The sequence below is a fragment of the Acartia tonsa genome, chromosome 2 (assembly GCF_053477335.1).
Source record: "Acartia tonsa isolate MP-2025a chromosome 2, ASM5347733v1, whole genome shotgun sequence".
In the NCBI taxonomy this organism is placed as follows: Eukaryota; Metazoa; Arthropoda; class Copepoda; order Calanoida; family Acartiidae; genus Acartia; species Acartia tonsa.
The window spans coordinates 1,101,023-1,116,738 of record NC_137261.1 but is presented as its reverse complement, the minus strand read 5'-3'; the positions used below and the strand labels follow the sequence as shown (position 1 = coordinate 1,116,738).

General features: G+C 34.1%; 1 protein-coding gene across 8 annotated transcripts in view; it reads left to right on the top strand.

Moving 5' to 3' along the window:
• The window catches only part of LOC145333501 (delta(24)-sterol reductase-like), a 30,061-nt gene extending 16,320 nt beyond the window's left edge, over positions 1-13,741 (top strand). For 2 of the 8 annotated variants that reach the window (XM_080178683.1, XM_080178707.1), the window contains 10 exons: positions 189-306; positions 1,078-1,168; positions 1,675-1,742; positions 2,541-2,595; positions 3,603-3,680; positions 4,103-4,186; positions 7,768-7,851; positions 8,918-8,977; positions 10,391-10,462; positions 11,688-11,849. In XM_080178683.1, the coding sequence (XP_080034809.1) occupies positions 189-306; positions 1,078-1,168; positions 1,675-1,742; positions 2,541-2,595; positions 3,603-3,680; positions 4,103-4,186; positions 7,768-7,851; positions 8,918-8,977; positions 10,391-10,462; positions 11,688-11,789 (812 nt within the window). In that variant the 3' untranslated portion in view covers positions 11,790-11,849. The other 6 variants (XM_080178679.1, XM_080178673.1, XM_080178691.1 and 3 more) reach the window with 6 other exon arrangements.
• Positions 13,742-15,716: the final 1,975 nt, after the last annotated feature.

Genomic DNA, 15,716 nt, shown 5'->3' with positions numbered 1-15,716 from the left:
CATGACTGGAGAATATGATATCTATCTATCTATCTATCTATCTGTCTATCTATCTATCTATTTATCTATCAATATATCTATATCTATCTAGGATCAGGAAATGACAAGTGTGGAAGGAATTATGTATAGTGTACATGATGCTGTCATCATGACTGGAGAATATCATATCTATCTATCTATCTATATAGGTACAGGAAATGACAGTGTGGAAGGAATAATGTATAGTGTACATGATGCTGTCATCATGACTGGTGAATTTGTTGAGGAACATCAAGTTGAAAAGGATAAACTGAACAGTCTTGGCAGGTAGTGTCTGATAAAAAGTTTCCAGTGTGGCTTCGAAACCAATTAATATCCGCAGGATGAGAACAGGATTTAAGGTCATGTACAGCATTGTATTAGACAATTTTCCACAAACATTAAAATAAAAAAATTAAATCTCTCTCTCTCTCTCTCTATCATTCTCTCTGTCTCTCTCTATGTCTCTCTCTGTCTCTCTCTCTGTATCGCTATCTCTCTTAAAGATAGACAGCTGAACTTTATAGTGAAGATTCTTAATATATATGTGCAATGTGCATCTACTCCATACATTTATTTTCATGTAGATGGTATAAGCCCTGGTTTTATAAGCATTTGCAAACCATTGCTTTCTCTCTCTATCTATATATCTATCTATCTACCTATCAATCTCTCTTTCTAGATGGTATAAGCCCTGGTTTTATAAGCATGTCCAAACATTGCTTTCTCTCTCTATCTATATATCTATCTATCTATCTACCTATCAATCTCTCTTTCTAGATGGTATAAGCCCTGGTTTTATAAGCATGTCCAAACATTGCTTTCTCTCTCTATCTATATATCTATCTATCTATCTACCTATCAATCTCTCTATCTAGATGGTATAAGCCCTGGTTTTATAAGCATGTCCAAACTTTTCTTTCTCTCTCTATCTATATATCTATCTATCTACCTATCTATCTCTCTATCTAGATGGTATAAGCCCTGGTTTTATAAGCATTTGCAAACATTGCTTTCTCTCTCTATCTATCTATCTACCTATCAATCTCTCTTTTCTAGATGGTATAAGCCCTGGTTTTATAAGCATGTCCAAACTTTTCTTGAGAAAGGAGAAACAGTGGAATATGTTCCCACCCTACACTTTCATCAGGTTACAATTACAATAATTAACAGGGATCTAAAGGGATAAGACAATGGCCGATAAATTGATGTACATCCAAAATAATGATTAGTTGTTGAAACGTTTAAACACTCAACTAAAATTCACTTAAGTCTCCAAAGTTGTTAAGCCGACGAATAAAAACGTTATTTGGGGACTAGCCTAATACTTAATTAGAAATAAAACAAGTGTCAACATCCATAAGTAGCTAAGCACAAACATACAAATTCATTTAGTAAAACAAGAAACGCTGAAGAAATGAACTGCCAAAGAAAGCTATATAAATGGATTTAGAATGTATGTGGATATTTTGGCAGTGCAAAAATTGTCGTAAATTTAGGTTGCTCTCATGTCATTTATTGACCAGTTCTTTCAACCAGTAAAAGGGGCGGGATGTAAAGGGGTTGGAGGGAGGGGAATGTTATTTTAGCCTGCTGCGCGTTAAATATGTAACCCTTATTTATCTGTATTACTATCTAAATATTAGTATTTTTCAGAGACACAACAAACCCTGTTTTTGGTTGACTTATATCTGGGCCCCTTGGGCTAGCCACCCTATTGCCAGGTATTTTTATTAGCGAATCTACTCTATAATTTACTTTATAATAACGCTATAGGGGAACTGTGATTTTCTCTTCTACTGTTTAAGATAGACTGCTGTAATTTTCAATGAAGATTTCAAAGACATATGTGCATCTATGTACATTATTTTGTCCGTCTGTCTGTCGGTTATGCTTAAATAGACATAGGTCTCGTGATAAACATCTGCTCTATAACTCACTTTATCCGATTGTTCATTATATGATTTTTGTGCTACGCTACTTATGGATGTTGTCATCCTTGTTTTCTTTTCTTTTTATTGCTTTAGTCAAATTATCTAAACATTTGCATAAATCACGAAATTGGAAATAATTTGAGTTATTGTGGTTGTAGATCAGCGTAGAGAAGCGAAGCTCCTCTATAATAAAGTCTGTCCTCATCCTCCTACCTAGCTGTAACATTCGAACTCAGTAACGGCTGACATCTGTGGCCGCTACTACATTATAAACAATTCAGAAGATTTTAAAATATTCAAAATAAGACAAATAGCGTTCATATATATTCTTTATCTTTACTTCTGGTATTTCAAAACGTTTTTAACACAGTATTTCGACCTCCAAAATAAGGTACAGCCGAGTGTAAGCCTCAGTGAAATCGTCATTTTATATCTCTAAAAATCAGCTAAATGTCTAAACCTGTTTCTAAACAGACAATCCACAGTTTTCGAAATTTCTTTGTTTGCACACAAGCTGGTTTAAATTCGATGCTTATGCGCGTCTGCCAAGCCCTGATTAATGGTAATTTGAATTATTTTTTTTTACAGGTATTTGTTGGGTTGGGCTTTCCCATTCAACTACCAAATTCTGAAATGGGTCAAGGTAAGACATTGATTTTCAGTAGCGAAGCTACTCTGTTATTCACTTTGTTTGTGGTTTTATCTGCTATTATTCATGACAGAAGGCTGAAAATTCTTGCCAATATTCCCTTCATTATAGAGCATAATTAACTATGAAACATTCATGACTGCTTTTTAGGCGGTTTTTGGTTACTTTTATATTTTTCACATTCCCTATCGGTTCAGCGGTTAGTGAGATCCTTCGGTACTAATAGACACACAGACAAACATACTGTTTCTTTATTATAAGGATTATCTATCTATTTCTCTATTTTAGGAATTTATTATGGGTTATAATAATATCTATTCTCTATTTAGGAATATATTATGGGTTATAATAATATCTATTTCTCTATTTAGGAATCTATTATGGGTTATGATAATATCTATTTCTCTATTTAGGAATCTATTATGGGTTATAATAATATCTATTTCTCTATTTAGGAATCTATTATGGGTTATGATAATATCTATTTCTCTATTTAGGAATCTATTATGGGTTATGATAATATCTATTTCTCTATTTAGGAATCTATTATGGGTTATAATAATATCTATTTCTCTATTTAGGAATCTATTATGGGTTATGATAATATCTATTTCTCTATTTAGGAATCTATTATGGGTTATAATAATATCTATTTCTCTATTTAGGAATCTATTATGGGTTATGATAATATATATTTCTCTATTTAGGAATCTATTTTGGGTTATAATAATATCTATTTCTTTATTTAGGAATCTATTATGGGTTATAATAATATCTATTTCTCTATTTAGGAATCTATTATGGGTTATAATAATATCTATTTATCTATTTAGGAATCTATTATGGGTTATGATAATATCTATTTCTCTATTTAGGAATCTATTATGGGTTATAATAATATCTATTTCTCTATTTAGGAATCTATTATGGGTTATAATAATATCTATTTCTCTATTTAGGAATCTATTATGGGTTATAATAATATCTATTTCTCTATTTAGGAATCTATTATGGGTTATAATAATATCGGAGATAGATTCATCACACAAGACTTTCTTATCCCACTATATAATCTAAAGGTAATTATAACTATAAGTAAAATTTGTCAATCAATTGGGGTGCTTGATTGATTCCTAGATTTTATAGTTTTTGTGATTTTCTCGACTTCATATAAGATAGATGGTTGAAATTTTTAGAGATTGAATAAGTTCACATTTTGCATATTTCCATTAGGCTTTAATTCGATTTGCAAATTTCTTGGGTTGCTAGATCGATTCCTAGATTTTCAAATTTTGCGATATTCCCGACTCCTGTTCAAGATAGAAGGCTGACATTTTCACGCTTACCTTCTAAAGATTATTAAAATATTTTATTGGGTTTCGTGATTTATTTTTATAGTGTTTAATATTTTTTATATGTCACTGCTCTATGGTTAATTTTTTCGGATGTCCATTCACATTTTAATAGCTTCGCTACTTATGGATGTTTTCACCCGTTTTAGGGTGGCATAGAGTTGAGTGCGAAGCTGACTAACATCTGGCCGATATGGATGGTTCCCACCAAGCTGCACTATGATGACAGACATGTAAGTATTATAACACAAGGAGGGATAATACAATAGCCGATAAATTTATGTACATCCCCAATGATTGACAAAATTACCCCTTCTGTAGGTTGATAGTAGTTGATATATGGATATGAATGGTTCCCAACCAAGCTACATTATAATGACAGACATGTAAGTATTATAACACAAGGAGGGTTGGGACAATGGGCTGGTTATTACACTAGTCCCCAAACTTTACTAACATCTGGCCTATATGGATGGTCCCCACCAAGCTGCACTATGATGACAGACATGTGTAAGTATTGTAACACAAGGAGGGTTGGGACAATGGGCTGATTATTACACTAGTCCCAAAACTTTACTAACATCTGGCCGATATGGATGGTCCCAACTAAGCTGCACTATGATGACATACATGTGTAAGTATTATAACACAAGGAGGGTTGGGACAATGGGCTGATTATTACACTAGTCCCAAAACTTTACTAACATCTGGCCGATATGGATGGTCCCAACTAAGCTGCACTATGATGACAGACATGTGTAAGTATTATAACACAAGGAGGGATGGGACAATGGCCGATAAATTGATGTACATCCCCAATGATTGACAAAATTACCCCTTCTGTAGATTAATAGTAGTTGAGATATGGATATGGATGGTTCCCAACCAAGCTACATTATAATGACAGACATGTAAGTATTATAACACAAGGAGGGTTGGGACAATGGGCTGATTATTACACTAGTCCCCAAACTTTACTAACATCTGGCCTATATGGATGGTCCCCACCAAGCTGCACTATGATGACAGACATGTGTAAGTATTGTAACACAAGGAGGGTTGGGACAATGGGCTGATTATTACACTAGTCCCAAAACTTTACTAACATCTGGCCGATATGGATGGTCCCAACTAAGCTGCACTATGATGACATACATGTGTAAGTATTATAACACAAGGAGGGTTGGGACAATGGGCTGATTATTACACTAGTCCCAAAACTTTACTAACATCTGGCCGATATGGATGGTCCCAACTAAGCTGCACTATGATGACAGACATGTGTAAGTATTATAACACAAGGAGGGATGGGACAATGGCCGATAAATTGATGTACATCCCCAATGATTGACAAAATTACCCCTTCTGTAGATTAATAGTAGTTGAGATATGGATATGGATGGTTCCCAACCAAGCTACATTATAATGACAGACATGTAAGTATTATAACACAAGGAGGGTTGGGACAATGGGCTGATTATTACACTAGTCCCCAAACTTTACTAACATCTGGCCTATATGGATGGTCCCAACCAAGCTGCACTATGATGACAGACATGTGTAAGTATTATAACACAAGAAAGGTTGGGACAATGGGCTGATTATTACACTAGTCCCCAAACTTTACTAACATCTGGCCCATATGGATGGTTCCCAACCAAGCTGCACTATGATGACAGACATGTAAGTATCATAACACAAGGACGGATAAGACAATAACCGATAAATTGATGTACATCCCCAATGATTGACAAAATTACCCCTTCTGTAGATTAATAGTAGTTGAGATATGGATATGAATGGTTCCCAACCAAGCTGCACTATGATGACAGACATGTGTAAGTATTATAACACAAGGAGGGATGGGACAATGGGCTAATTATTACACTAGTCCCCAAACTTTACTAACATCTGGCCCATATGGATGGTCCCCACTAAGCTGCACTATGATGACAGACATGTGTAAGTATTATAACACAAGGAGGGTTGGGACAATAGGCTGGTTATTACACTAGTCCCCAAACTTTACTAACATCTGGCCCATATGGATGGTCCCCACTAAGCTGCACTATGACAATAGACCTGTAAGTATTATAACCAGGGGTCTAAAGGGATAAGACAATGGCATCTGAATTGATTTACTATTCCCAATTATGATACACTAAGTTACTCCGTATGAAGATTAAAATCAGAGATTGGTTTGGACACTCAACTAAATAAACCAACCAATCAAAAGTCCCCAAGGTTGTTCAGCTAACGAACAAGTAAACCTTAGACTTTAGGGAAAAGTGTAATAAACAGCCCAATGTCCCCTAGGGTGGGTTCATATCGGAATTAGACAAAGCGGGGATATGCAACAGATAAAATTAACCTTAAAAACATTTCTGACCGAAAAAGAATTTGAAAAAATTGAGTTTTAGAACACGACCACTTAAAAATATAATTCATTACTTATTAGTATGCAAAGACGACATTCAAAATTTTTTTTGAATCAGAACTATGGCTTCATGGTGCTCCCTGGAAAGGCCTTGAGGAGCTGAATCAGGAACTTTTGTCCGTTTCAAAATATCTCGTTCCTAGCCTTAGAAATCACTAAAAAACCACATTTTTAAAGGTTTATTGAATATTGTCCAATTTGTAGAGTTTTTTTTAGATTTTCTCAGGCTAGGAACGAGATTTTTTGAAACGGTCAAAAGTTCCTGATTCTACTCCTCAAGGCATTTCCAGGGAGCACCATGAAGCCATAGTTCTGATACAATAAATTTTTGACTCCCATTTACAAATAGCTATACGATTGAATGTCTGGTCGTCAGCGGTTTTAAGACTTAGGATAAATTTTAAATCATCCAGAGGTGTATTATATCTATAAAAATTGAGTGCAGATCCCCGCTTTGGCCTCAGAAAAAAAATTTCCAAAATCGACCCACCCTAATGTCCCCACTCTTACTGATTATAACGATAGGATTACCTTTGCTTATTGAATTCTGACCGATATTTGGAAATTAAGAATATGTTCATAAAGAACACCCTATTTGAAGGGGGGGGGGGGGGGCGAAAGTGACACTTTTTGAAACCAAAACAAAAAGTCAACAAAGGAACTCAACTAAAAAAAGAGTTACAGGTCTGAGATTTTGCATGGCAGTTGCTTTATAGGGGTACAATATGGAACTGTGCCTTTTCTCGGCGGTTGCGTTGCCGTTTCTTCAGTTCCATATTTTACCCCTATAGAGCAACTGCCATGCAAAATGTCAGACCTGTAACTCTTTTTTTTAGTTGAGTTCCTTTGACTTTTAGTTTTTGTTTCAAAAAGTGTCACTTTCGCCCCCCCCCCCTTTGATGTCATTAAGATTTTAATCAGGAAGGGAGAGAACATAGGACTGTAAATTACAATGGTAACCAAAGTTTTAATTAATTAATTGTTGCTAAAAGAAATTTGTGTACTTTTATTAATCTTTTATTGGTACTAATTGTGTCTAAACTTTTCAACCAACAATTTTAATCTACAGATAGTGTAATTTGTTTCATCAATGAAAGTTTATTTGGCCTAAATCTGTTAATAACAGCCTAAAACCTTTACAGAACCAATACAAAGATATATTTTTACTTTAGTTACAATAAAAAACATAGATTCAATGATCCTTTTTATAAAAATTTAGTCATACTGCCATTGGTTAATTAAAGTGGATGCTATTGGTAAGTTAGTCTATGTGTTGGCCTATCATTGGTCATTTGTATTGTATGACGTCATTCTTTTAAAGGCACTATAAAGAGCTTACGATTCGAAATAGTAGTTACTGAACTGATTTATTTGTAGATACTTGGAAAGAAGCCCCGCAGTGGAAACATAATGTATGTGGATCTAGGTGTTTATGGAGTGGCTATGGAGGATGATTATCAGGTATTATTAGTTATTTCTCGCATCGTATTATAAATGGCTTTCCGCGGATATAGAAAGTACAATTATGAGATTAAAACTAGTTTTTTAGCCCCGTGGTGCCGAAGGCACCGGCTAAAAAAACTGGTTTTAATATTATAATTGTACATTTTTATATTCGTAGAAAGCTGGTTATAATACGATGCTAGACATAGTTTTTTCGTATGGATGAGAACCGGTTCCTAACCACCGGATTCGAATGAATACGAGAAACAATTATAAACTTGTATTGCCCCATCCCCACTTTCAAGGGCCAAGGAAATTTAATTGAACAAGGATGACAGCATCCATAAAAGCGAAGCTTGAAATGGTATGACAAACGAACATTAACAATTATAAACTTGTATTGCCCAATCCCCACTTTCAAGTGGCCAAGGAAATTTGATTTAACAAGGATGACAGCATCCATAAAAGCGAAGCTTGAAACGGTATGACAAACGAACATTAACCCTTTTAGAGTGTCATAACTGAGTAAGCAGAATATAAATGTATAAGTATAAACAAAAATGTAAGTAAATTTGTTTCAAAACGGCTTAAATACAGGATATTGTTTAGAATATACATACATTTTCAGGACTTTAGAGATGCTTTGCTTATAATATTGTACCTTGAAATAACAGAAATCAGTATTAAAAAAATGCTAAGAAAATTTTTTTAAATTGAAGTACAAAGTTTTTAGAACGATTATAGAATTGCTATTTGAAGAAAAAACATACTGAAAAACTAGCCACATGCAATCCAGATTCACCTCTTTTACATTTCTATCAGAATAATTCATGGATCTAAGGGATAAAACAATAGCAGATAAATTAATTTAAATCCCCAATAACAAAAATACCCCTTCTGTAGATTAAAATTAGTGGTTGAAACGTTTGAACACTCAACTTAATGAATCAACTAACTAATCAAAATTTACTACTCCCCAAAGTTGGTAAACCAACGAATAAGATAACGTTATTTTAAAACTTTGGGGACAAGTGTAATAAACAGCAAATTGGCCCCTCTTGATCTAAGAATACTTACTATTTAGGGTCATGAAGCAACGTTGAAAGCGTTTGAGAAATGGACCATGGATAATGGAGGATATCAGGTAATATTATCTATTTATCTATCTGTCCATCTGTTAATATATCTAGTTTGAGAAATGGACTATGGACTAAAACATTAGAGTGGGAGGGGGTTCCCATTAGGTCTTTGTAAATCAATAGTGTCGGGAATATTAACACAGCCAGGTAGCCACAAAAGAGCAGAAAGCAGACAAAAAGGTCTCCAACAGGGGGATCCAGGTAGTTGTGTGGTATGGACGTATAGCAGATAATACCTAAATATAGAGTAAGCTCGCTATTCTTGCCATCAAACAACTTCACTTTATTTTAAGTTGATCAACTTTATTGAATACACAAATAGTTAAATTAGCAAAATGATATAACTTGTAATAATATATTTATCCTGGGTTGGATTACTAAAGTAACTGTGGCGTCCACACCGAGGGACTCGAGCCTACAGCTACAGGGGGCGAACCTAGCAATGCAAGATTATAATACCAACTAGCCATTGGAGCTTTGCATATATTTATTTGCAAGTCGCAGCTTGCAATATCATGACAGCTCCCCCTCTGGTCATTATTCCATTTAGCTGTCTGTTTATATTAATAATACAGTGTTTTTTTTTTATGAGAACTTTTTTTAAAGCAATTTTACCCCACTTATAGTTATCAGAATTTAATGAGTAATGGCTTATTTTCTTCGTTTTTTAATGCAATTAATAGAACACCAAAAAAATATTTCAGTTTTCATTTAAAAAGTACAGTAAAATCTAAAATTCAAAACTTAGGTGTCAACATCTAAAAATGGTTTTAGCGCATTTTTCTTATGCCTAAATCTTCTAGGAAAAAAATTAGATTTTCTGTAGTCGACTTTGGGGGGCCAGTACTCCCTCCCTGGTTGAGATATGGCCTTTAAACTTTGATATGTTCTAGTACATGTTCCTAATAGTATCTGTATACATTTTTAGCTCTATATCTAAACTTTAGAGTGTTTTGTAGCCATTCTTGCAAAAGGTTGAATATTTGAGCATAAGAAAAATGCGCTAAAACCATTTTTAGATGTTGAAACCTAAGTTTTGAATTTTAGATTTTACTGTTTTTTTAAAATGAAAACTGAAATGTTTTTTTGGTGTTCTATTAATTGCATTAAAAAACGAAGAAAATAAGCCATTAATCATTAAATTCAGATAACTATAAGTGGGGTAAAATTGCTTTCAAAAAAGTTCTCATAAAAAAAACACACTGTAGATAGGAGCATAGCTACTCTGTAGGCCATACTACATTACTCCCTCACCTAACGGAATTTAAACAAAAATTTCCGTTGCCCCAAAGTAACCCAAATATCCCAGGATGTCCCTTAATACTAACCATTAGCAAATTATTTAAATGAATTTTTAAAAGCACAAAAGCTACAGTTGTCTGGTGTTATCCATCTATATTTATACCTTTTTAATCTAGGCTTTATATGCGGAGTCGTATATGACAAAGGAAGAATTTACTGAGATGTTCAATCCTGAACTTTATGAAAAGGTAACTTTTACTTATTAGCAAGTTTTAAGGAGGGATCTAAAGGGATAAGACAATGGACGATAAATTTATGTACAGATTGAAATTAATGGTTGAAACTCAACTTAATAATCCAACTAATCAAAAGTCCCAAATGTTGTTAAGCCAACAAATAAGAATATTGTGGGGACTAGTGTAATAAACAACCCATTTCTCCCTCTCTCTCTCTGAGTTTTAAGTCCAACTGATTTTTAAAAAAGCAAACAGCTAAAGAAATGGTCTTTCAGCATTCTTACGTGCGGTACGTACTTCCTGTGTGTTATGATAATTTTACCTTGGATCTTGTAGATCATTTTTAAAATTTTTTGTACTGTTTTTGAGATTAGACTATGCTGTTTGGCCGTGAGAACACAATCTATTTTCAAAATTTGTGATCCAATATAATTAAATCAGTGTGTCTAAGCGTTCACCAATGTTCTTGAGGAATATTCTATATCAGAAGATATCTATCTGTCTATCTATCTAGTTACGAGATAAGCTGCCTCTCTGTAAGGAAGGTTTCCCTCTATCTATCTATCTATATACATCAGAAGATATCTCTCTGTCTATCTATCTATCTATCTAGGTACGAGATAAGCTGCCTCTCTGTAAGGAAGATTTCACTAGCATCTATCAGAAAATATCTATCTATCCATTTGTCTGTCTAAATATCTATATATTTGTCTAATTATCTATCTATCTATCTAGGTGCGAGATAAGCTGCCTCTCTGCAAAGAAGGATTTCCCCACGTGTATCAGAAACTATCTATCTATCCATTTGTCTGTCTAAATATCTATATATTTGTCTAATTTTCTATCTATCTATCTAGGTTAGAGATAAGCTGCTTCTCTGTAAGGAAGGTTTCCCTAACGTGTATCAGAAACTATCTATCTATCCATTTGTCTATCTTAATATCTATATCTGACGATTTCTATTTGTCTATAATTATCTATCTATCTATCTAGGTGCAAGATAAGCTGCCTCTCTGCAAAGAAGGATTCCCCCACGTGTATCAGAAACTATCTATCTATCCATTTGTCTGTCTAAATATCTATATATTTGTCTAATTATCTATCTATCTATCTAGGTGCGAGATAAGCTGCCTCTCTGCAAGGAAGGATTCCCCCACGTGTATCAGAAACTATCTATCTATCCATTTGTCTGTCTAAATATCTATATATTTGTCTAATTATCTATCTATCTATCTAGGTACGAGATAAGCTGCCTCTCTGCAAAGAAGGATTCCCCCACGTGTATCAGAAACTATCTATCTATCCATTTGTCTGTCTAAATATCTATATATTTGTCTAATTATCTATCTATCTATCTAGGTGCGAGATAAGCTGCCTCTCTGCAAGGAAGGATTCCCCCACGTGTATCAGAAACTATCTATCTATCCATTTGTCTGTCTAAATATCTATATATTTGTCTAATTATCTATCTATCTATCTAGGTACGAGATAAGCTGCCTCTCTGCAAAGAAGGATTCCCCCACGTGTATCAGAAACTATCTATCTATCCATTTGTCTGTCTAAATATCTATATATTTGTCTATAATTATCTATCTATCTATCTAGGTACGAGATAAGCTGCCTCTCTGTAAGGAAGGTTTCACTAGCATCTATCAGAAAATATCTATCTATCCATTTGTCTATCTTAATATCTATATCTGACGATTTCTATTTGTCTATAATTATCTATCTATCTATTTAGGTGCGAGATAAGCTGCTTCTCTGTAAGGAAGGTTTTACTAGCATCTATCAGAAAATATCTATCTATCCATTTGTCTATCTTAATATCTATATCTGACGATTTCTATTTGTCTATAATTATCTATCTATCTATCTAGGTGCGAGATAAGCTGCCTCTCTGCAAGGAAGGATTCCCCCACGTGTATCAGAAACTATCTATCTATCCATTTGTCTATCTAAATATCTATATATTTGTCTATAATTATCTATCTATCTATCTAGGTGAGAGATAAGCTGCCTCTCTGCAAGGAAGGATTCCCCCACGTGTATCAGAAAATTTGCAGAAAGGGAAGAAACAGCGGAATTATTGAATAATATATTTATCTATCCATTTATATATATATTTTGTTGATTGATTGATTAATATATCTTGTTTACTACAATGTAAAAAGGAAAGCTCTGTCAATATGATAGCTTATATTTTGATATAGAATATGGAGGTCATTTGAACTTTAATTTCCGAATGTGTACACAGTTTCCTCGGTGTTTCCTCATCCTATCTCAATATTTACCACTAGCTAAAAAGCTTTAAACTTCCAAACTTCAAAATTTTTAATGTATAAACAATTTTTACATTCAAAATTTTAATTTTTTTAATTTTGATTTTTTTAAGTTTGAAGCTTGTTTAGCTAGTAGTAAATATTGTTATAGGATGAGGAAACTGTGTACACATTTAGAAATTCAAATTCAAATGACCAGTAAGGATGGTAATTAAAGGAAGCCTACAAAAAATACACTTCTCTAACTTCTGAAAGACTACCATTTTAATTAATTTAATATCAAAATTTCTAGCATGAGTGCTGTACAATTTTAAAAATTTTCATCGAAATATGTCATTTTAAAATGCCTATAACTTTTTTGATACTGAAGCTGAAGGCATTAAATTTGGGGTTATTGGGTCTAAATGTGGTAGTCTTTCAGCGGTGTATCTCTTGCAGGCTTCCTTTAATGAAGATTGCAATAAAAATTGTTGACATTGGAGTTAAACAGAGAATCTATACATTTTTACATTGTATCTATATTTATGCATATGTTACTATTTCTAATATTATATATAAAATTACTATAGCATATTAAAAATAGTGTCTTTAATAGTTATTTATTGCATCGTATTATAATCAGCTCTCCGCAAATATTAAAGTGAAAAATTGTCTAATACGATACTATACAGTATGGCTGAGAACTAGTTCAAATCCAACAGATATCAATCGGTTATAAAGCCATACTGTTAATAGTTTTATATTTGATTAATCAAAACCAAATTTCAACCATAGCTTTAGTTACATATTTTAAAAAAACCCTCATTTTTTCCAAAAAAATAAAAGTTAATTCTTAAAAACATTTATTAAATCAAATTAATTTAACCAGTTTCATGATGTAATTCTATGTTATTTGTAAATTAAAATTGTTAATACACATATTTAAAATTCATTTTTTGTTATTTTCAGTACTACTGTTTTCAAATGCAGTATGTCCAACAAATAAATCTTTAAATATAGATGTAAAACCCAGACAATTACCTGGATCCAGTGATGGGGACTTTTTTCGTCTGCTACCAAATTGCTTTCTGCTCTTTTGTAGTGACTTGGCTGTGTTAATATTCCTAACGCTATTGGTTGATTTTCATAGACCCAAATGAAAGTCTGCACAGGGTTCGCGGGAATGGGACATACAGTTATTCATCTCGGTTCCCCTCTATTGTTTTACTCTAATATACAGACTGTATGCTTAAAGATTCTAATTGAATGGATTTGTATTTATGCAACAGAAAATGGGAAAGGTCGTCTTTTCCAGGATGTTTTTTAGATTTATTACTCATAAATGAATAAATTTCCATGGATTATATTTAGCTATTATGCTCAACTAATGTTGAGATAGTGTTTCAACAAAAATATACATCAATTTAATTTTTTTAGGTTTCTAATGGGATGTTTGTTTGTTTGTGTGCCTGTTTGTTACGAAAAGATCACGTCTACATTTGTGGAATGTTGATCGTCTGAAGATTTATATAAGAGTTATTTTATTTCTATTATGGGACTTAGTTTCAGAGTAGCGTAGTAACTTGGATCAACTAATTGTTATATTACCAAGGAGGGGGGGGGGGGCATTGGGCTGTTTATTACACCAGTCCCCTAAGTTTTATATTAGCATTATCTTGGTGTTTAAACGTTTCATTCACTAGTTTTAATGATCAGAAGGGGTAATTTTGTGTATCATCATTGAGGATGTACATCAATTGGCCATTGTCTTATCCCTTTAGATCCCTGCATACAATCTACAGTCAACCATGAACATTGTTTTTTTATGTCAACAAAATGGTTTCAGTTTTGACAGGGAAATACATGCATTTAAAGGGATAGTACAATGGACAATCAATCCGCAACGATGCTGAACAAAATAACCCCCTTTGTAGATTATAATTAGTGGTTGAAACGTTTGGGCATTCAACTTAACAAAACAATTAAAATTTAAAAAATTTTTTGAAAGCTAACTAATAAGAAAACGTTAGTATAAAACTTTGGGGACTATTGTAAAAAAAACAGCCCAATGTCCCCTCCCTCCCTGGAGCTCTGCAGATGTTTGTTGCCAATATTTGGGGACTAGTGTAATATTCAGCCCAATGTCCCCTCCCTCCCTGGAGCTCTGTAGATGTTTGTTGTAAATATTTGGGGACTAGTGTAATATTCAGCCCAATGTCGCCTCCCTCCCTGGAGCTCTGTAGATGTTTGTTATAAAAATTTGGGGACTAGTGTAATATTCAGCCCAATGTCGCCTCCCTCCCTGGAGCTCTGTAGATGTTTGTTGCCAATATTTGGGGACTAGTGTAATATTCAGCCCAATGTCCCCTCCCTCCCTGGAGCTCTGTAGATGTTTGTTGCCAATGTTTGGGGACTAGTGTAATATTCAGTCCATTGTCCCCTCCCTCCCTGGAGCACTGTAGATGTTTGTTGCCAATATTTGGGGACTAGTGTAATATTCAGCCCAATGTCCCCTCCCTCCCTGGAGCACTGTAGATGTTTGTTGCCAATATTTGGGGACTAGTGTAATATTCAGCCCAATGTCCCCTCCCTCCCTGGAGCACTGTAGATGTTTGTTGCCAATATTTGGGGACTAGTGTAATATTCAGCCCAATGTCCCCTCCCTCCCTGGAGCACTGTAGATGTTTGTTGCCAATATTTTGGGACTAGTGTAATATTCAGGCTAATATCCTCTCCCTCCCTGGAGCTCTGTAGATGTTTGTTGCCAATATTTGGGGACTAGTGTAATATTCAGCCCAATGTCCCCTTCCTCCCTGGAGCTCTGTAGATGTTTGTTGCCAATATTTTGGGACTAGTGTAATATTCATCCCAATGTCCCCTCCCTCCCTGGAGCTCTGTAGATGTTTGTTGCCAATATTAGGGGACTAGTGTAATATTCAGCCCAATGTCCCCTCCCTCCCTGGAGCTCTGTAGATGTTTGTTGCCAATATTTGGGGACTAGTGTAATA